The sequence below is a fragment of the Silurus meridionalis genome, chromosome 10, assembly GCF_014805685.1.
Source record: "Silurus meridionalis isolate SWU-2019-XX chromosome 10, ASM1480568v1, whole genome shotgun sequence".
Lineage (NCBI taxonomy): Eukaryota > Metazoa > Chordata > Actinopteri > Siluriformes > Siluridae > Silurus > Silurus meridionalis.
Genome location: NC_060893.1, coordinates 13,643,509 through 13,666,221, shown reverse-complemented (window position 1 = coordinate 13,666,221; position 22,713 = coordinate 13,643,509). Strand labels below are relative to the sequence as shown.

The 22,713-nt window shown below is 38.2% G+C and overlaps 1 protein-coding gene across 3 annotated transcripts; it reads left to right on the top strand.

Annotated features, from left to right (window-relative positions):
- The first annotated feature begins 1,095 nt into the window (after nt 1–1,095).
- man2a2 (mannosidase, alpha, class 2A, member 2) lies at nt 1,096–20,797 on the top strand. 3 transcript variants are annotated; one of them, XR_006927221.1, is made up of 24 exons: nt 1,096–1,263; nt 3,293–4,563; nt 6,413–6,670; nt 7,244–7,388; nt 8,400–8,571; nt 8,658–8,785; nt 8,940–9,113; nt 9,446–9,632; nt 10,072–10,249; nt 10,530–10,732; nt 11,308–11,490; nt 11,627–11,741; nt 11,834–11,901; nt 12,390–12,555; nt 12,819–13,055; nt 14,111–14,233; nt 15,072–15,186; nt 15,330–15,463; nt 16,258–16,399; nt 16,523–16,656; nt 17,024–17,101; nt 17,402–17,595; nt 17,727–17,837; nt 18,534–20,797. XR_006927221.1 is itself a non-coding variant. In XM_046860018.1 (23 exons), the coding sequence occupies exons 2-23, from the start codon at nt 4,432–4,434 to the stop codon at nt 18,684–18,686; spliced, it is 3,480 nt and encodes a 1,159-aa protein (XP_046715974.1). In that variant the 5' UTR covers nt 1,096–1,263; nt 3,293–4,431; the 3' UTR covers nt 18,687–20,797. The 3 variants fall into 3 exon arrangements, 1 of the variants encoding a protein (XP_046715974.1); XM_046860018.1 differs by lacking the exon at nt 17,024–17,101 and having other exon boundaries at nt 17,699–17,837; XR_006927222.1 differs by lacking the exon at nt 17,024–17,101 and having other exon boundaries at nt 1,097–1,263.
- Nucleotides 20,798–22,713: the final 1,916 nt, after the last annotated feature.

The following is a 22,713-nucleotide window of genomic DNA, read 5'->3' as shown; positions in this document are numbered from 1 at the left end:
ATTTGTTAGTATAAAAATAATTATTTCAACCTACTACATTTCAGTATTACCAGTCACAATCCAGTGAGGTGAAGTGCGGTTGAGGCACCGGACAGACAGAGACAGATTTACACAAATATAATAATAAAAAAATAAAAAAAATTTATAAAAATTCTCAATAACTTGGTTTTATTAGGCAATCTTATTTGAGTGTTATGCAATCAGTACTCGGGCTCTCACAGGCCCTCGTCATTGCAGCAGAGATAATGGCTGCCCTTTAATGCTAGCTTTTCATTGGAGTTTTATCGATAGCAACAAAACTATATATCTTTTATATAAGCTATCTAGACTTTGGAAGGCAATACAAATAAGAATATATGTATATTAAATATAATGCAAATAAAGACATGCAAATAAGAGTATAAAGCATTGTATTGGTGATATTCACACATTAGTAAATTTGAAGGGAATTGTGCTTTAAGTGATCATTTATAATTTCACATTTCGTTACATTTATTTTTGAAACGTAGTAGATTGTAGTACTCCTTGAGTACTACATATCAGTTAAACTTACATTTTGTATTAGATACTCATAAAGTAGAATTGTGTATTATAAATATACCATACGCAAAGTTTCTCTGTGTTTTACAGCAAGAATGTTTTTTACCTTGTATTTTATTTTCAATTTTATTGACTGTTTTATTAAAAAAATGACTGATATCTCATTTCTATGCATCGATAATAAAAAACTCGCACTGATTCTGCATTATGGTGGGTTGAGTTATATTATCAATATATATGTAATAATTAAAACATCTAATCTGTATTACTGTAATATAATTTGCATGTTATTGCATATGATCATATTGGGAAACGTGTTCTGTGAAAAGGGTCTGAGGTCCGTTTAAAAAAAAAAAAGGTTGAGGAGCACTACTTTACACTTGGGCACTACATATAAGCTTACTCCGTGAAGTATGAGATGAATATGCAGGTCCGATAGTTTCGGTTCAGAGTCCGGTTTGGGACGGAACCGCTGGTATTCTATCCAATCCCACGGCGCCTCGTCACCCCATAATGCCTCTCGCGCCTCGCGTGACGACGCGCTCGCGCATGCGCAGTACAGAAGCTCACAGGACGACGAGCTTACGGTTGAGAGGTGCTTTTGGTTGGATTACACGGGCTGGTAAACACCTGGTTCCGGCTTTCGCAGGCGACTGTGCTCGTCTCGGTGTGCGGGGAAAGCGTGCGGCCATGACCACGGCGGCTGTTCATAGCAGTCAGCAGGTAAGGTTATCTGCGCGGGGTTTAAGCTGCTCGGGCAGTGTGAAATAGGAAGGAAGTGAGTGCGGTTGAAGCTGTTGTTCATTAGCAAGCTAGCAGACAGCGGTATAGTGGAGTCTCTCTGACTCTCACTCAATACCAGGGCATATACCAGGCTTATTAAAGGATATACTATATAAGTGACCTGCCCTAGTTTGGTTCGAGCATGTTGTTTTTTCTCTCTCGATGTAACTCATGGCAAAGAGATATGATTGATAGATAGATAGATAGATAGATAGATAGATAGATAGATAGATAGATAGATAGCCCTGGTCTATGAAGCTTTAACAGGACTGTCACTTAGTGACATTTGGGAAATATACAAACTAACCAAAGTCAAGGGTCTGGAGCAGTGTTATTACTGTGAACTAACTAACTAACTAACTAACTAACTATCTATCTATCTATCTATCTATCTATCTATCTATCTATCTATCTATCATATAATCTCAACTTTAACTAGATAATATTAAACTACAGTCATTAAATTAAAATCTATTTTTAAACCCGCATTAAGTATGAAATATCGTTATATTGCTCATTGCTGACTGCCTACATTAAACTGCCTTTATTAATATTTCATTGTTCAATTGCATACATGATCGTTTTTGGAAAATGGGTGATTATGGTCATGAGTACTGCATAATATGTTTTCCAATTATGACAAATATATAATATATGAAAGCTTTTAACTACACCAAATTAGTCATGACTACAATAAGCTTTCAGCAGCTTCAGTAATACTGTGATCCGGTGTAAATGTTCATCTGAAAATGTGCTGTGTTTTAATAAACATGTTTGCCTGAGTGGGGTTTTTCCTGTTCTACCAGTTGTCCTAATTCCAGGTGTCTGGTTTTTCTTTCTGTGGAAGAATAACAGCTACTCCTAAATTGCCCCTGGGTGTGAATGAGTGTGGTGAATGCAGGTGTATGTGTGCATTGTGCACTGTAATGAACTCTCGTCTCATACAGGGCACATTCTGCTGCTTTGCACTCAGAGTTTACAGAATAGGCTCTGAATCCTCTGCAAATATATATATATATATATATATATATATATATATATATATATATATATATATATATATATATATATATATATATATATACTTTGTTTTTAAACAAAGTTGAGATATATATATATATATATATATATATATATATATATATATATATATATATATCAACTTTGTTTAAAAATCAAATTTCATTTGTCACATAAACATTGACATATGACATATAGTGAAATGCTTTTTACGACTGACAACTTGTAAACATGAAAGGAAATACAATATAAAGGTAAAAAATTATAGTACCGTACAATAAAAAAAAGTATATTTAAATATAATCTCAAATCAAATTAAATTTTATTTGTCACATACACACACATACAGGGTACGACATGCAGTGAAATGCTTATTACAGCAGTCCGGCATGGGGGAATAGGATGGGGAGAAAAATAATACAAAACAAAAGAAGACAAACAAAAGATAAATAAAGCATAAAAACTATATCATATAAAAAATAAGAATATATAAGATATAAAGTTAGATATATATGTGAGAGAAAAATATGCATATACAAAAAAATGCTTATGGCAGTAAACAGTGAAACAGTAAACAATAAACAATTTAAGGTGGTTTAGAACCTGATCTATATAATCTGATATATACACTAGCAAAAAATTATATATATGTATATACACATACATGAATTAAACAGAATGGATGGAACAGTGCCAGTGTTTTTTTTAACGGATACAAGTTACACTCTTGTTCAACTAAAAAACAATCGAGTTGATGAACTGTAGGAGTAAAAGATTTGAACAATTGGAGGATAATCGAGTTTAAGCTCATATTACCTTCTCTTGTATGACATTTTGCAAATGTTTATTGGTCACTTGTGTTCCTAAACCTCTTTGAATAACTACATAATGTTTTAGACAGGAAAGCAGCAGGAAGCTCACTTGACACATGCAGCTTTTGTTTTCACAGGTGCTTCCTCTGCTATGATGGTTCTCGATGTCGGCACTGGAGCGTAACATCGTGGCATGATGGAGGAAAGAACTCTGGATTAATGTGCCCAGAGAGACTGATTTAAGTCAGGCTGACAGCAATTTAGATTTATAATTATAGATGCTTTAGAACTTGACCTGTACTGCCTCTTCAGTTTTATGTAGCTGGCTGGAGAGATATTTTTTGATGCGAAACAGAAGCTTGTTTAGCTTTTAGCCAAGCCAATTTGAATGTTGGAATAATCTCAAATCCCTCCTGGGGCTGACTAAGTGAGCGCCCAAGTCTGAGCCAAGGAGATTAAGATCATATTAGATTTTTAAATGAAGGAAAGAGGAACACCTGTTTGACGGAGCTGCCAAATCTGGACCACTCTGCTTTCATTGATTTTGACGTCTCTTTTGTGCTTAAGACAGTGTCTGTCTCATTCGTCTTTTTCTTCCACTGTGTGTAAAAAGAGCCATTCATTGCTTATCATTGTTTTTAATGTAGGGATATATTTAGCATTGAATTTTTTTTTGCTTTAGAAGTATGACTTTATTCATCACAGTCAGCATTCCCTAAGTTTAAGAAAAAGTCAAGCTAAAGAGTCAATGTGACAAAACAAGTGTTTTTACCCACTCAGCCATCCTCTCTGTGCTGCTTTGTGTAAACCTCCATTCACTGTGATTACTTTGTCTCCACTTTGAGCCCTTTGAGTCAAAAGGATTGCACAAGCAAACGTGTACACACACTGTTGAGCAACACTAGGCTCCCTGTTTGGACTGCCTCTGTTTGGCCCTTGTGCTTTTTTTTTTTTTTCCCCTCTCATTTCCTGTGGATTTGAATGATTTGAGGACGAGGGCCACAGCCTTGGCAATGCTTTGTATGTATTTGACTTATCACTTTACTTTTGTTTCTGAGCACCAAACTGACCCCTGCCCTTAAGACTGGAGCTCTATGGATATGCAAAGGGATGGACAAGTCTTGCTGACAAGGCCTGACCTTCTGGCGCACCCTGCATGCTAACGGATTTCCACCTTTTTTATGATATTTCTTTCCAAACCAAGTTGTGAATAGGTAAAACAGTTTTTATCTTTACGCCTGCCCCTGCTGCAGCATTGTTTGGCTAAAAGGACAGGATGAAACTGAAAAAGCAGGTGACTGTGTGCGGCGGGGCCATCTTCTGTGTGGCTGTCTTTTCTCTTTATCTGATGTTGGATCGTGTCCAGCATGACCCATCCCGGAGACAGAATGGGGGAAACTTCCCAAGGGTAAGAACACTGAAGTGTGTGTGAGTGTGTGTGAGTGTGTGTGTGTGTGTGTGTGTGTGTGTGTGTGTGTGTGTGTGTGTGAGTGTGTGTGAGTGTGTGTGAGTGTGTGTGAGTGTGTGTGAGTGAGTGTGTGTGAGTGTGTGTGAGTGTGTGTGTGTGAGTGTGTGTGTGTGTGAGTGTGAGTGTGTGAGTGTGAGTGTGTGTGAGTGTGTGTGAGTGTGTGTGAGTGTGAGTGTGTGTGTGTGAGTGTGTGTGTGTGAGTGTGTGTGTGTGTGTGTGTGTGTGTGTGTGTGTGTGTGTGTGTGTGAGTGTGTGAGTGTGTGAGTGTGAGTGTGTGTGTGAGGTGTGTGTGAGTGTGTGTGAGTGTGTGTGAGTGTGTGAGTGTGTGAGTGTGTGAGTGTGTGAGTGTGTGAGTGTGTGAGAGTGTGAGTGTGTGAGTGTGTGAGTGTGTGAGTGTGTGAGTGTGTGAGTGTGTGCTGATAGCATTTTATCATTTGTTTTAGTAAATTTTTTACTGACAGAATTGCACATTGCACACACAAACAACCAAACAAAAACCACTGGCACTTACATATTGTTTTTTACACAACAGCTTTGTCTGTTTGTGTAATATGTGCAATTTTGTCTGTAAAAAATTTAACACTGCTAGCAACAGAGGTTTGACATAAGAAAACAGAAATCTAATACAAATTCTTTATATAAAAAAAAAAATACATATAGAATTTCCACCAATCTTGGATTAAATAAACACAGTCTCTGATTTAGGAAAAATGATTGGCTTAGACATAATGAGCTCTGTAATGAAGTCATAATTATATATAAGTCAGTAGAGCTCCAAAGTAGGCTAAAATGCTGGTTCTGTGAACTCTTATTCAGGTCTTGTAGATTGCAGCATGTTGAGGACAGCAAGGCTCAACCCTTATGCTTTAACTGCTCATATGAATTGCAATTGTAAGTGTCTTTGATGCAAATCTTTGATTTGCATGAACTCAGAATACTGGTGAAGACAAACATGGCTGTCACAATAATAGAAAGAACATTTGAATGGTACCCAAACACATCATTTCTGTTTCTTTTTCACAACACAATCGAAAGGTTTTTCTTGTTTAATTAAAAGTTTATTTTAAAGTCGACTGTAAACAGCCTTTTTCGAGGACAATAAGAACTTTGCTAGAATTATATAACAAAATTTTTATTCTCTTAAAGCCTATGAGAGGGAGAGTAGAAAAATTATACAGACTGGTTTGAGCAGACAGAAAGGCTGCCTCAAATATCTACTACTGGTGAGCTGAAAAGAATCTCAGAACATAAATTGTTAAATCAAAAATATAAAAGTAAGAAATAAGGAAAGAAAAGAACATACATAGTATAATCATACACTCATTGAAAAAAACATTACAGATTTTATTAGAATTTTTCAGTTAAAAATATTTAGATTATTATATTAGAAACCTGTATACTTTAATATATATTGTGTATCTTAATGCTTTTTTTTTTTTAGAAATGGAGTATATTTTTTGCCACACACCAATATTATCGACACGTCCTGCTAAAAGCTTCGTCCTGACACACAAACACAACAGAAAGTGGCTATAAATAAACAATTTAAATTACAATCCAAACACTCTTAATGTTTTAGAAACAATGTTCACGCCTGATCAGACAGTTGGTTAGTCAGTAGATGAGTTTGTGTCCACTTGTATTCAAATATCTGTTATTAGTATTTAATGAAAAAGAATATAGACACTGTGATGTACATGACCTGCCAGGACCCCATCTTTTCCTGTAGAAAATGTGTGTTTGTACTGCGATGGTAGGTTAAACATTTCTTCTCCCTTTTTAATTTTAGAGCCAGATTTCGGTGTTGCAGAATCGCATTGAGCAGCTGGAGCAGCTTCTGGAGGAGAACCACCAAATCATCAGCCACATTAAAGACTCTGTTCTGGAGCTTACGGACACAGGCGGCATCTCACCCAGTGGACAACTTCCATTTCGCAGTGCCAATGGCTCCTGGGTGCTGCCTTTTGATGGAAGGCATACCGTCCTCAATATTAAACCCCAAGACTGCCAATTCGCACTGGGCCGCCATAGCCAGAGCGACCTGCAGGCAAGTGCTCTAAAGACACTAATTTCAGTGCCTGTGTTTTGAGACAGGCTTCTATTTAGCATGACTGTGGAAATCACTTTAGCAGCTTCTGTTGCACCATGTGCACCCTGCATTTTTTAACATGAGTAAACACAAATTTTTATTTTTTTTTACATTTTTTTGTAACATAATTTTTCGTACTATAATTTAAAATGAAGAGACATTTTTAAGTAGGGGTGTGTGTCCACTCGCAACTTTTTTACTATAGTTGCAGTATAGTAAAAATTGGCTTGCTCTCTGTTTTTAGTAAATATAGCAAGGACTTTATGAGAAGGAAGCCTTTAATTGATTTTTAAACATTTAAATATCCCAAAAAACACCCAACAAACGCAAGCAGGGAGAGGATGTGCTACACACAGCATAGCACGGTTGAGTAAACATGGGTGTGAATCACAGCTGCTCTTCTGCTATTAAAATGAAATATGGCATAACAGAACGCGTCCTCCCCTAATACTTGATGCAGGGAGAAAATGTTTGATATTAAGCTTAATATTAGTTTGTTATTGTAACGTTTCTGTTTTTCCCTGTGTGTAGATGCTGGATGTGTACTCTCTGCTGAGCTTTGATAATGTGGATGGAGGAGTATGGAAGCAGGGCTTTGATATCACATATGAGCCCAATGAATGGGACAATGAACCCCTACAAGTGTTTGTAGTGCCCCACTCTCACAATGACCCAGGTAGGTAAAAATAAAATCATTATTAGGTTTTAATTAGTGGTATCATAAAAGCTTCAAATACAATCATGTCTGTGTTATTAGTATGTCTATTGTTAGCACATTTTATTAAATTTGCTTACAATATTGCAATACAATATTATATAGGCTTTACATATTCTGCATTTGTGTAAATGAAACAGATACTCAGCAGCCTGTTCCCCACACAGGTGCACTGTAGGTAAAGTAGGGCACACGGTGGCTTTGTGCAAGTTGGAGTATTTGTGAGCTGTGAGGAATACTGTAGCTACACTAGGCACATAATGAGCTACTCTATCTGTCCTCTGGTTACTATGGAATTAACTCAGAATATCACTCCTAGAAGCCTAGAATGCAAATCCTCTTTCCTACTTATTAAAAATGTTCTTTCCAACTTACAAGTTAACACTTGTGTTGGGGCATTTTGATCCCTGCATTGGAATCAGTTCTCTTTATTAAATAGTTTTGTCTGCATGCTGAATGTTGGCTGTTGATGTAATTTGGTTCACCAGAGCTGCAATAGTTTGTGTCACAGACAGACAGCCTGCTGATCCTGTTGTTTGTGCTGACACCTGAGTTTTAAACTTTTTAACCCATACACCAATGTCACTTTGTCATTCACCTAATACTATAAAAAGGTATATTTTGACAATGATACAAACAATAGCCTATAAAGGTCCAAATACAACGCACCTTTCTAAGTTTTAAGAGTATGCTGCGTCTGCTCGCCTGTATTTGCATGGCATTTGCTACTTGTACAAATGAGAAGTGTCTCTTGTTGAATGGACTCTTATGCTATGTAAGTTCTCTCTTATCCTATTTTAAACATAAGGCTACCATACAACTTTGCTATGATATTCGATTTACTTAACAAAATTAGTGTGTGGCTTCCCTAATGCCTTTTTCCCTGTGTTGTTTTCAGTCATATAAAAAGAGCATGTAGTCCATGGGATAAAGCGATGAATGTCACTAATGATCACTCTTTTGCACTGCCAGGTTGGGTCAAAACATTTGACAAATATTTTTATGACCAGACACAACATATTTTAAACAACATAGTGGTCAAGCTTTCAGAGGATCCACGCAGGAAGTTTATCTGGTCTGAGATATCATACTTTGTCAAATGGTGGGAGAATGTTGACAGTAGCAAACAGGAAACCATGCGCAAGTAAGTTACATCTCAGTGGCCTTATATAAATGGAGGTTTTTCCGCACCTGCTAATCTAATCTGTGTTTTAAAATCTTTTTTGCCAGATTGATTCTGGGAGGGCAGCTGGAGATAGTGACAGGAGGATGGGTAATGACAGATGAGGCCAATAGTCACTACTTTGCCATGATTGACCAGCTTATTGAAGGGCATCAGTGGCTGGAAAAAAACTTAGGTGTGTTTACAGAATAATGTATAATAGTTGATGTTTAAAGAACACCATTGTAGCTAGTGTATTGTATATATTTTGCTGTATGTACAGTTGGAGAACAGCAGTTTTATTTGTGATGGTCTTGTTGAACTTATTTTTATGTGATGTATGTGTTCAGGTATAACTCCTCGTTCAGGGTGGGCTATTGACCCTTTTGGTCACAGTGCCACCATGCCTTACTTACTGAAGAAAGCCAACCTGACCAGCATGCTGATTCAGAGAATCCATTACTCTATTAAGAAGCATTTTTCCTCTACACAGAATCTGGAGTTCATGTGGAGACAGGCTTGGGGTGAGCGTCCACAAAAACATTTTTACGCCTTACACTTTACACTTATTTGAACATGTGACCATTAATAATATAAACAAGGAATTAAAAGGGAAGTTGTAAAGATCTCTGCTTGTACAATATTTTACAACTTTGCTTGTGCTCAGTTATCATTTATGTTTTTGCTTCTGCCCATGTCCAAACAAAGGTTTATTGCAAGTCCAAAATATTTTACTTTAGAATCCATGTATGCAGGAAAAAGTTTTTTGAAGGTGTAAATTGTTTCTAGCAGAGATTTAGTTTAGTTTAGTTTGTGACACTGAAAAATCTTTTTATTTTTTTATTTTTTGTAACAGATCCTGAGTCAGGCACCGATCTGTTCTGCCACATGATGCCCTTCTACAGCTATGATGTGCCTCACACATGTGGCCCTGACCCAAAGATCTGCTGTCAGTTTGATTTTAAGAGGCTGCCAGGCAGCAGAATCAACTGTCCCTGGAAGGTGCCCCCACGGGCCATCTCGGAGGATAATGTAGCCGAGAGGTAATATCTTACTAGGGTCTCTGAATCACTATGGTTCAGAGATGATTATGGTTTAGAGACAGTGGTATTGAGTGAAAGACAGGAGGTGGAGCTGGAGGTAGCAGAGCTGAAGATGTTGAGGTTTTCGTTGGGAGTGACGATGATGGACAGGATCAGAAACTAGTTGTAGTCGTAGTAGGAGGTTTATGGATGTTTTGAGGGAAGACATGCAGGTAGTTGGGGTGAAAGAGTCAGATGTAGAGGACAGGGGGGGTATGGAGACGGATGATCCCCTGTGGCGACCCCTAATGGGAGAAGCCGAAAGAAGAAGAAAAAGAAGGTCTCTGAATCACAGTTTTGTTTATTAAATAAATGTACGATCCACTTTATATTACAACCCATTAATATTGCTGTGAGATGAAAGTGCACTGTTAACAACTCATTTGTGTTTATATCCCAGGGTTCAAGCACTTTTGGACCAGTATCGCAAGAAGTCTAAGCTTTACCGTAGCAAAGTTTTGCTAGTTCCATTGGGAGATGATTTTCGCTATGATAAAGCCCTAGAATGGGACCAACAATATTTAAATTACCAGAAGCTTTTTGATTACATGAACTCTCATCCAGAATTGCATGTAAAAGTAAGTACTGGTATACTACTATAACAAGCTGTTATTAACAGACTGTCCTGACTCATTCTGTCCCTGTTATAAGTATTTGATAAGAAATGAAATTTTCTAATTGTCAGATTGCAGTCTTTATTGTTTGCTTTTTTTCCCTCCTTTGTATACATTGTGCAAAATTTTACATTGCTGACATAAACCTTGTTATATGCATGTGCATTGTTGTGTTTGTAGGGTTATTCAGATTTTTTTTCTTATTTGCTGTTTTGCTGTTAATCATAGAGTTCTCTGTTTTCAGGCCCAGTTTGGCACACTATCAGACTACTTCACTGCTGTATATAAGGCTAATGGAGTGGGTCATGGGATGAGACCGCCTGGTTACCCTATACTGAGTGGAGATTTCTTTGCTTATGCTGACCGGGAGGATCATTACTGGAGTGGCTACTACACTTCTAGACCATTCTACAAAAACCTAGACCGTGTAATCGAATCTCATCTTAGGTTAGTTGACAAGTATTTATTCACATTCTGTGCTCAGTCAGTGCATGAAAAGTATCTTTTTTTTTTTGTTTTGCTTTTCTGGCTCATTGTCTAGTCATGTGCTGCCAAATTTGCACACAAAAGCAAGAATCGTATAATGGATATTGAAATTAGTGATTTAATTAATGCTTTGGCTAAGACTTTTTTTAGTTGGCAGAAAGGAATTTGTATTGCCAGGTGGCCTAAGGCATTTGCTGTTTACTCCCTTGTCTCTTTGTCTGGCGTAAGCATTGTGAACCTGTGCTCATAATTATCGCTTTTTTAAAGCTGTTATTGGTTATTGGTGATGATAGCTTCTAGAGTTATTTCCCACTGCTGTTGCTTAGGCTGTTGCAATAGCTTCCTAAGCAAAAGCTAGAAATGGTGTTTTACTAAACCATATGCACCACAATGATTGCAAGGATTTTCTTTATTATTTAGTTTTAAGCAAAAAATTCTGGTCCTTCCATGGTACAAAGCTGATGTCACAAAATTTTTAGCAAAACTGAATTGTCAAGAAATATGCATCAGTTTATACATTTTGTGGAATGTTTCAGGGGTGCAGAGATTCTCTACAGTTTGGCTGTTGCGCATGCACGCCATGCAGGAATGGAAGGGCGCTACCCCATCTCGGATTACTCCCTCTTGACTGATGCTAGGCGAAGCGTTGCTCTCTTCCAGCATCATGATGCAATCACTGGTACTGCAAAGGAGGTTGTTGTCATTGACTATGGCGCCAGGTCAGAGTCTAAAAAATGTTTTTTTGTTTATCACCCCAAATGTAAAATAGTGTTTGCTAAATAAAATGAAAACCTACTACAAGTTTTGCTAATGACCATATAACCAAAATGTTTTCATTTTTTCTCTTTTATGCAGGTTACTGCGTTCACTTATTGGCTTAAAAAGAGTGATCATTAATGCAGCACATTTCCTCATAATGAAAAATAAAGATGTGTATCGCTTCTACCAGACTGAGCCCTTCCTGGAAACGGTAAAGAGAGCAACTATAAATCTCTTTATATAAACAATTTCAGCAGAAGCCATTTAAAAATAAAGCTACTCTCGGTGTGTTTGTGAGTGTAGGATGACAGACGTGCAACACAGGACTCTTTACCCCAGCGTACTCTGATTGAATTGGACTCTTCTCCCAGGTATGTCAACCACTTAATATGATCCCTCAGACCAACAAGACGTTTGATTCTCACTTTCTAGCAACCAGTGCAGTGGATCCTAAAAATTTTTTTAAACACTATTTTTACAAATTTTTTTTTATTGAATCATTTGATAAAAAAAATGTATGATTTTCACTTTATTTGTGTCCTGTTCAATATCATGTCTGCCCTTGTGTAATCCTTTAGGAACATGTTATGATAGTGTCGTAACATATTTAAAAAAGGATTTAAAAAAAGAAAATCTCATACCCAATAGTTTCCATTTGAATCAGCAGTGTGCAGTGCTAGTCAGTGAGCTGGTGGAATGCAAAGCAATTTGAGGGCCAGATATTTTTTTCCTCCCACTGACAGGTTAATAAATAGCCAGCTTTAACTGAAAGGACCCCATGAAGTACTACAAACACTCTTATCTTCTGACCTTATGTACTCAATCACCAACAGATAGCCATTATGTCTCTCTTGTTTAGGTACCTTGTGCTGTTTAACCCTGTGGAGCAGGAGCGACTGTGTTTGGTCACTGTACTGGTGAACTCAGCACGGGTCAGAGTACGCACTGAGGATGGTCAGACCCTACCAGTCCAGCTCAGTGCACAGTGGAGCTCAGCTGTGCAGATGGATGGAGAAGTCTACCAGGTATATATATATATATATATATATATATATATATATATATATATATATATATATATATATATAAAATATAAATTGAAGTCCATAACATTTTTGCAGTTAAAGAAGTTTGATGAGGTTTTAAAATAACTGTCAAATATAATATATATGAACTTTTACTTTATATTGAACAAATAGAAAACAATTCTAATGATATGTGCACATCTGACTCCAGATGTTCAGGCTTATCTGACTTTGTCCTGCTTCTCTTTTCCGGTCATTCACAGGCTTCCTTTATGGTCCGTCTCCCTGCTATGGGATTGGCTGTGTTCCATATTCACGACTCCATCGACAATCCTATGACTTTACGCTCTGAAACACTACTGAGACTTCCGGGGAAGAGTCAGAGTGTGCACAGTTTGGATCCCCTTCCTATACGCTCTCAGGTGGCTGACTCGCAGCCCTTCTACATACAGACCCGATCTCTCACGTTGGGCTTCTCTGGCACCTCAGGCCTGTTGGAGGTGAGCCATCAATCCAGTGGGGCTGGAGTCATAAAAGTCTAGTACAGTGTTAACATTGGTCCATAAAAGACCCTATAGACCTTGGAGGATTTAATGCCAGATTTTAACTTGAAGTGCTTAGGATGTACTGCACACTGCTATAAATTTAAATGCGCAGGTTCTAGTGAATTTTTCCTTGAGGATGTAGATATATTGGTCACAAAAACAAGTGAAAAAACAAGATGGAGATTCCTATTTTAACATGTTCTTCTCCGTGCCACTAAAAGTTTCTAGGAAAGATTTTTATTAAGAATTTCCTAACGGACAACAAAGTGCAGGCTTGACCATTTAGCTGCAGATGATGGTAAGGGTCATTGACAGTGATTGGCTAGAGCTGTTGCAGTTTGTACAGTAAATTAGTAATGAAAATCCAAATGCATACCCATATAAGTTGTGACTGTGATAAACAAATAGAATGTTCATACACGAAAGAAACTAAATGCTCATGTAAGATATATTGTTTTCATAAGGCACCATGTACCAGCACATTCATGTTAATGAAAGAGTTGTATTTTATTTGACATTTAGAGCACCATGGCATAATCTTTATTGTTTTAGTATGTATGGCTAGATAGACATTACAATTATAACCCTTCTGTCTGAGAAAGTATTATGCAAATATTCTTATCTAGAAATGTCTGGTCGATGTGTTTGTACATTACCACAGGCAGGGAATCTATACAGCAGTGCTACTTTGCCTCAGTGACAATGTCCTTGTTTGTTGAGTTACTCAGTTTTGGTAATTGATTAATAAAACGCACACAAACAGCATGTTTGTGTATTTGCATTTTACTTCTCTGCTTTAACAGTAATTATAAGTAATATTAGACTAGATAATGTGTTGGTAAACTAGTTGGTCTGTTTTGTTAGCTGCTTTATTGTTAAAGCTCGGCTTTCAAACATTTGTATCTCTAATGACCCTTGCGGATACTAATATTGCATGAAAACATTGATGAAAAATGATAGATTTTTTTCTTCCTCTTCTGTGTGTCCGCTCTCTGCTCTGTGTGTATCAGAGTATCCGCCGTAAGGACGACCCTCAGGAGGTGAGGGTGCAAATCCAATTCCTCACATATGGAACCCGGGCTTCCAAGGACAAGAGCGGAGCATACCTCTTTTTGCCAGATGGTATTGCCACGGTAATCAGTCTTACTTGGAATTGATTTATAAGAGCGCTGGAAAGGGTGGAATAAAGGACTTTTTACATTGGAGGTGACAATTGCTTGTCTACCATTTTATTTTCATTAAGAGACAGGCAAGCAAAAACACACAGGTTCAGCAGCAAGCATGCTGGACCCTGAAAAACAATCACCAGACAAGAACATGCCTCCTGCCTCAAAGTTGCAAAGTCCTCAACTTTTTAGATTGTAATATAACATCTGTGCTGTCGAATTAATCTTGCGTTTTTTTTTTTTTTTTGCTGAAGAATTGGAGACATGCCTCATCCTGTCAGTACCTCAAGTTTCCCAAGCTGTATAACATCCTTTCAGCAAAATAATCACTCTAAGAGCTTTCTCATTCAGTAAAACTGATAGGTGGTTTAATTTGAATAACTTTAAGTAGAAACTAAGGAAATGAGGGTTCATCAGTTTTAGACAGTTATTAAATCATCATAATAATCAAGGAGTAATGAATCTAGCTGACATCTGAGTGTGATATATATGTGTAGTCATTCACAGCCTCAATGCAAGAATGAACGTAGAGTGTGGTATCTAAATATTAGTATGTCTGAGTTGGTGTTTGAGTAATCTCTGTATATCAATATGTATTTTTCTGCCTACAGTATGTCTTTTGTTGCCTGCATTTTTAGAAACAGTTACTGCAACTATGCAGTCCTACTGGTGATCATTGTTAGAAATTGATGGATAAAAATCTATGCAAATTCTTCCCTTTCAAATAGTAAACTCATAAAAGCAAGTGAGCAGCTAGTAATTTGCCTCCTGCTGTGTGAAAATCATGTTTTGTACTCTCTCTTAGCCATACATACAGAAAGAGCCTCCAACTGTGCGTGTTGTAGAGGGTCCTCTCTTTTCCGAGGTGGTCACATACTACCAGCACTTTCAGCAAACGATCCGCATACACAACGTGCCGGGTAAAAAAAAAAACCGCACACACACACACACACACACACACACACACACACACACACACACAATGAGTCATGTAATCATGCTGCATTTAAGCAAAGAGCAGGAGTTCTTTGTATTTTTTACATGTGTATATTGTACACCTCAGGTATAGATGGTTTATCTCTGGACATCACCACCTTGGTGGACATCAGGGACCAGAATAATAAAGAATTGGCAATGCGTTTGGTCACGGACATCCAGAGTGAGGACAAATTCTACACAGACCTTAATGGCTTCCAGGTTAGCATTTATTCATATGTTCATTCACTTCATTCAGTAAACATCCACCCCCATGAGCATCTCAAGCTTCTGCAAAAGCATCACTCACTGTCCCTGAAATAGTATTGCTTTCTTCCAACTGCCAATAAATTTGAGGTAATCATATCCAATATACTAATTAAACCTATTTTAGTATAAAGTATGTCTAGTTTTATTGCCTTCAATAGTTTCTACATGTACATTTCCACTTTAATTAAAAAAGCCAATTTGACTGTACGTTCATAAGCAGTTTTTAAACCTCAGGAGTCTTTACACCGAATGGTCCATTTATTATTAATGGTTATAAGCCCATGATTTAACAATGGCTTCTTTTCCACAGAGTGACTGGACCAGGTTCAAGGAACTAACGAACCTTTTTAAGAACTGTCCCACTTTTTTCACCAGTATATGAGCTGAGAAAATGCATTATCAGATGTTGCTAATGGGATTTTTTTATTATTATTCGAAGGGTTCACATAATTACAACCCTTAATAGATTTACTAATATTTTTTTACTTCTTGTATTTCCACTCATTCAGTCTTGCGATATTTAATCCTCCCACCCCCCAAACAAAAATCTCCCCTGCACAGATTACATCTCTTTTTTTTAATTATTGTCATGCACATAACTTAAGCTCCCAGAGCTATTGTCATGGCAACAATGAACCTATTTCCATAACCATGATATTGCTGGTTCTTGATTAAAAAAAGCCAACCATCTAGAAAAGGACCAGCCAGAAGTGCCAGAAGTGACATGCAATGGTTGTTCCTCTCAGATCCAGCCTCGGAGGTATTTCCAGAAGATACCATTGCAGGCCAACTTCTACCCCATGCCAACTATGGCCTACATCCAGGACAGCCAGTACCGTCTGACCCTGCACACAGCCCAGGCCCTGGGAGTCAGCAGCCTTGCCAGTGGTCAGTACACTGGCTTTCTCAATGCAGTTTGTTTAGATTGTACTCTTTGTAGGACATAATGATATTTTGAATGTAGTTTTATTAGAGTTCACATTTTTAGTACCGTTCACGTGTTCGCCACAGGTCAGTTGGAGGTGATTTTGGACCGGAGATTGATGCAGGATGATAACAGGGGTCTGGGACAAGGTCTGAAGGATAACAAGAGGACAGCTAACCGCTTCCGGCTCCTGTTGGAGAGGAGATCCAGCGGCAGCAGAGTAAGAGAAATAAGTTCTCAGCCACTAGGTGTCATTCTTCTCTTTCTCTTATAGCTGTAGCGATGACATTTGTTCTATGGCAGGTGAGTTTATGTGAAGTTAGAGCTCCCTCCTTTGAATTCCTTGATTGTTTCCATTGAAGCAGTCATGCACACTGATCTGATGGCTTTTCTTGCCTGGTCTGAGCTGGAAATTTAAATGTAAATGATCTTGTATTTATGTGACTCTGTGGTTCATTTGGACCTGGTATTGTCTGTGTCTCTTTATGTGCCTCAACTGTCTCACATTTTTTGTCATTCTCATCAGTTTTTATTGATCACTCTCCTCTCATTTTCTTTCTCAATCACTTCCTTCTTATTGCATGCAGCCTGTGGGCTCTTATGCAAAAATCAGCCACATGATAAGTAAAATCATCGCTCATGTTTTAGGAGACAGCAGGAAAGAGGTAATGTTACCACAGCTGCATAGCTTTAGATGAGTAGGTTGCACTTCTTTCTTGTCCATTAACTTAGCTGCTTTCTGTTCCATTTTTCCCGTGTGATATTGTGTCCACAAGTATTTAAATCTTATTGTTTCTGTATAAAAGTGTGGCAGAATGCAAGTATACTTTAACAATGTATTTTTTTTTTTACCTGAAATATTATTAATATAATTATCTGTGTTTTTGTGGTATTATCTAGTTGTCTCTAGTTTTAATTAGCTCATACTTTGCATTCTGTAAACTTACTGAAATCTTTTTTTATAGACTGTTGACAGTGGACCGGTCAGCTTTCCCTCTTTGCTGAGTCACATGACTTCTGCCATTTTGAACCACGAGGTGCTGGCACTGCCTGTCATTCCAAAGAAACGTGGCGTTCCCCCTCTTCGCACCTTTTCCCCACTGGCCACATCAATGCCCTGCGACTTTCATCTGCTCAACCTCAGGAGCATCCAAAACTGGTAACTCATGCATTACTGAATCCATAAAACAGCAGATGTAAATTTAAGTTTTTTTTATTTTTTTAGATAAAAATCCTATAAAAACTTCAAAATGTATGCTTAGGAATATTGTTTTTATGGATGTTTTTCAGGATTCCAATGATCCATCTCCACACACTGCTCTCCTGCTGCATCGGCTGGGTCTAGATTGTGGACTCGAGCTCCAGAACCCTGGATTCAACTGCACCACCACACAGGGCAAGGTTAGTGCCTGCAGCACAAACCCAGAGCTGCTTCAATATGTTGCATTAAATTGAACAGTGAGAAGAGGGGAAGTTATATGCTGCAGAATATATATGACTTAATGGACTGTTAAAAGGTTTCTCAACCTAATCTGTACCTGTCATTCTTTTCATGTGTGTGTGATTACCACAGGGGTTTTGACACATTTATTGAATACAAGAATTCAAAACATTACACTACAAATCAAGGTCCTATTGTGAGACAGACATGAGATCATTTAAATATCAAAGCTGTGTCATTTTCATCATTGTGTTCCCTGAACACAGAGGTTATCAACCTCAGGCACAGTCAGGAAGTTAAAAACACATGTCCCACATACTTGTTTCACTGAAATTTGTTTATCGATTTAGATTAAGAACTGAAGTTTAGATTTCCATTTATACGTAAGTTTCAAGTAAAGAGTTATGTTTTATATCTTAGTACAGGGAAAGCTGTCCATGATCTGTAGATATTGCACATGTTGGAGAAGGGTGAAATAAGGTTTAAAAATGCTAATGGACTCTTTATAAAGTATAAGCTTTTCTCATAGCCAGTTTTTATAATTTCATCTTTAATAGGATGCTTTTCCACCTCAATACCAACTTGAGGCATTTCCTGAATTCTTTATGCTCTGTGCCTGCTTGTGTCTGATAAGAGTGCTCTGGGTTTGTCTCTAGCTGGCCGTGTCGGGGTTGTTCCGGGGTCTGGACCTGCAGTTGTTGCAGCCCATGTCGCTGACGCTGATGTACTCGGAGACTCCACTATCCAACAACTCTGTTATCACCCTGCAGCCAATGGAGCTTTCTGCCTTTAAGCTCAAACTGCACTAGGCCTTACGACACCAGAACAGCCTGCACACTGCGGCTAGTGCAGAGAGACGGCACATGCCCACAGTCTCTCTTTCTGTCTCTCTCTCTGTCTCTCTCTCTTGTTCTTTGACTCGGGGATGAGGATTATGAACATGCTATATACCAACATGGATGCTGATGTCCTTCCAAAATACTTTTATAAAGGGAGATTGCAGCTGAGATTGTTCCTGTAGCTGTCCAAGAACTGAGAGACTGGACAATATAAAGATTAATTTTTTTTAATTTTGCTTAAATTCTAATCAACAGAATGACTAGTGATCGAATGCTTTTTGTTAGATCTGGATGCTTGATCATTATCATTTGAGACTTTTTTTTTTTGTCATTCTGGCTGGAACCACTGACATATTTCTGTCTTTGTCTCTTGCGATTTTAAGTAACTTCTTGGGCAGTGTAGCCAATTGTATGTGATTGTCTTTGGTTCTTCATGAACTAGTGGGAATGAGTGCAATATGTGGCGCTTCTCTAGGGGTGGTGGGTTTCTTTTTGTTTTTGATATTAGTTTCTGCACACAAGCTGTGCTTGAAACTTTGTCACTGACCCCGTTTTGTAATTCTGTTGATTGTGCTGCCTGCCGTAGCCGCATGTTTCTGTGAATGTCTGCTCGCTTGCCCTGGCAGCTTCACACACAGCTTTCTCTCCCTCATCTGCAAGTCAGTGGCCTGATTTGAGTTATTTTTCTTTCATTAGTGTAGCGACTGATGACGACAACTTGTCTATTGTTGAAGGTTTTGTTTGTTCCTGAAAATGCTGCTCCCTCCAAATTACCTTGCTGTTATGTACCATTAATTTTTTTTTTCCCCCTGGGCCCAAAGTGTTGATGTCTGCTAGGGATGGTGTAGTGTACTATAAAATATGCAGTATACAATACCTCTTATATTTTACATATGGACATTGAGATGTGCAATATGTTACTGTGGTGACTGATTGATTGTGGCCCAATGGCTAGGTAACGAGGCAAGATCAAGAGATTATGATAATGTTTACCATCATGCAGGAGTGAGCCGGTGATGTTCATGATCTCTTCCAGATCAGTATTTTAACTGATCTAAGCTTAGCCTAAAGCCTTTAACCCATATTGCCCTGTGATCAGAGATTAGTGATGCTAACAGTAATGGCTGTATGCTGAGGGAAAGCCAGGGCACAATCATGTATTGTAAAGTTCCATTCCAGTGGTGTTTGTTCCTGGTGTCTCTTTTGTCCTAATACAGTCATCCATTTGAGTCTGTTTATCATTCAGTGGGACTGTATCTCAACTGCCAGGAGGAAGGAGTCTGTACAACTGAAGCGGTTTCCTGTTTTAGTTTCCCTACTCCTCATCATGTCGTTCCTACTGTGTTTCCTGAAATGGCTCTCCCTCATAGAGACTCACACTTTTGATTTACTGTGAGAAATGAATGCTCTGAACTAAACGTTGCTAGTGGAGAAGAGGTTAGTAGCACTCATGAAACCTCTGAGCCGAGTCGTCACTTTTGCCTTTATCTACACAAAATAAATGGATGCTTCTGACTGGGCCAGCTAGTCCAAAAGAAGCAAGGAGAGGCTGGTGATATTTATAACAGGAGTATCGATTTGTGAAGCGCTTCAGCTCTTCTTTATTCTTGTCTAAAAATCCTGTTTAGAAATTGACAGACTATAAGAGAACATTAAATGCATAAGTATATAGAATAAATTTTTCCTCGAATATTGCTGTGTAAGAGCAGTGGTACTTTGGAGCTCATTTTAAAATGTACTTCTATTGAGTGTGTAAAATTTTATATATATAATTTATATATAATAATTTGCATTTACTACTCATATCACTGCCACACTGCACATCTATACCTTCTCGCCAATACGTTCTTATTTCTCCTACAGATTGTCTCCTTCTCATTTGTGCAGTATGATGTGAAAAGAAAAAAAAGAATTTTTTTTTTTTATATTTTGTTTCCCCCCTTTGTGTCTATTCCTTTCTGGAAGGATGTTAATGTGAAATGATTAAATGACAATGCAAAGTAAAGGAAAACAAAAAAAAGAAAAAAATGGTAAGTAGCTAAAGTTGATATTTAATAAACATCAGCCATGGCATTATGTAATTTCGCTCCGTGTGGCCCCTGCTTTATGCCATAAACACCTGCAAGCTGATTACAGAATTAATCGGTGAGAAAACATCCTCTTGAAAAAGTTAAAACAGGGCTACAGGCATGTTTGTGCTGGTTCATATTAAAGAAGCGTCCCTGCATGTTAGTCCATAGTGCACATGTAGGGGGCAGTAAGGAACTGCAGGATATATAACTGGGAATAGAGATCTTTCACTGATGATGCCCCTTTTATCCACCACCAATTTTCCAAGTGCTGGGAAAACAACATTTTGTCTGATGTGGACGCTGCTTTCTGTAGAGAAATAGACACCTATGATCTCTGGTGAGACGCCAGGTTCATGAAAAACAAACCGAGGGGGGAGGGGGTTCTCTCCTATGATTTACAGATACAGGTGGAAAATTGCCAGTCGGATAATATGAGAAGAATTCAGGGTTTTTCATGCAGTGACTGAGGTCAATGTTTAGGTGAAGCAAACTGATTCTGAAGCTGCCCTAAGGTGCTGGAGACTTCAGAGAAAGCTTTCTCCGTTACTGATCAATCTGCCTGCCAGAATAAGGGAGAGAAGCAGCAGAGTATTGAAATCTTGTGTCAGGGTTTTGATGAAGTAAGACAGCTGTGTAGCTCACGTAGATGGAGGGGTCGTGAAGGAGAAATGAGTCAGTTTAGAGAAGGCAGGGTTGAATAAATAGAGGCATAAATGCAGGTTTTGTGTTTGGTATTGGATCGAAGAACGAGCGAGGAACGATGAATGCCATTGACGGCCTAATTGTTGAAATTTAAGCCGAACCGAATCGTTGCTTTTGTTTGCTCCTGCTGCTATAAGAAAAGCACAAAGAGCAACTTTACAGCACTAATCAGTAATTAATGAAGAGAAGACAGTTTCCTATTGATCACATTCAAATAGGATGAGTTTGTGTAATGTGATCATACCGTTGTGATATACTTATTTCAGTCAACAGTACATTAGAAAAAAAGCCCTGAGCTTCAGTTTGGCCTGTCTGGAAAACAATATTGATTTTCTTCACTCCTCATGTAACAGACTTACAAACAACACTTCTGAAGGTTGCAGGCTGACAGGAAGGTACAGTAGGCTGTAGACATGTTTCTTAGAAATAACATGGAACCTTTTAAGATTTTAAAGATTTTTAATGTACAGTATTCATGCCAAACTATTTCTGTTTCTGAGAACATGCTCCGCAGGCTGCATTTGCTTGACTGGCCTATTTCTTGTGTGCTTTATTTGGCTCCAGATTTCTCATCTTTCGATCAAATGACAAATTCAGTCAGCGTGCGACTGGACTACTGAGCTACACACAGCTCAGATTTTTGAGGTTTCACAGCAGTGTTTGCACACCTCTCTCTATAAGACTAACGAGATTAAATTTGAGGCCAGGGGCAACATCTGGCAGAAATAATCAGGTGTATTTAGTAAGATATGACTTCAATATGACATGATAAACTGGCACCCTCGGCTTCGGAGGTATTGAAACCTTTAACAATCAGCCAGTGCTTCCGACTCAGCAGGAAAGAACTGGGCAGAGGAACAGATGCATGTATTTTTAACAGACATTAATGATGAATTGTGAAAATCTATCACTTGGGAATCTGCCCCTCCATGCCCCAAAAGTGGTGTATCCTAGTTATAATGCCAGGCATGCGTTCACTCTAGGCGTGAATTAGAGTTGGACCTCTCTCTCCCAGCGGAGTTAATTATGGAAATCATTTTCCATGGACTACTTCCATAAACTATATTTTGCTATGCTTTAGGGAGCATGGAAGTTCTCTAATCAGTCACCAATAAATCTGAGCTTCGCCACTCATAAATCTATTAGTCCTCTTCCAATGCATTCAGCACACAGTGTAAAGTGTAAAGTGGTGATCACTTTTACACGAGGATTAGCCCTTATCT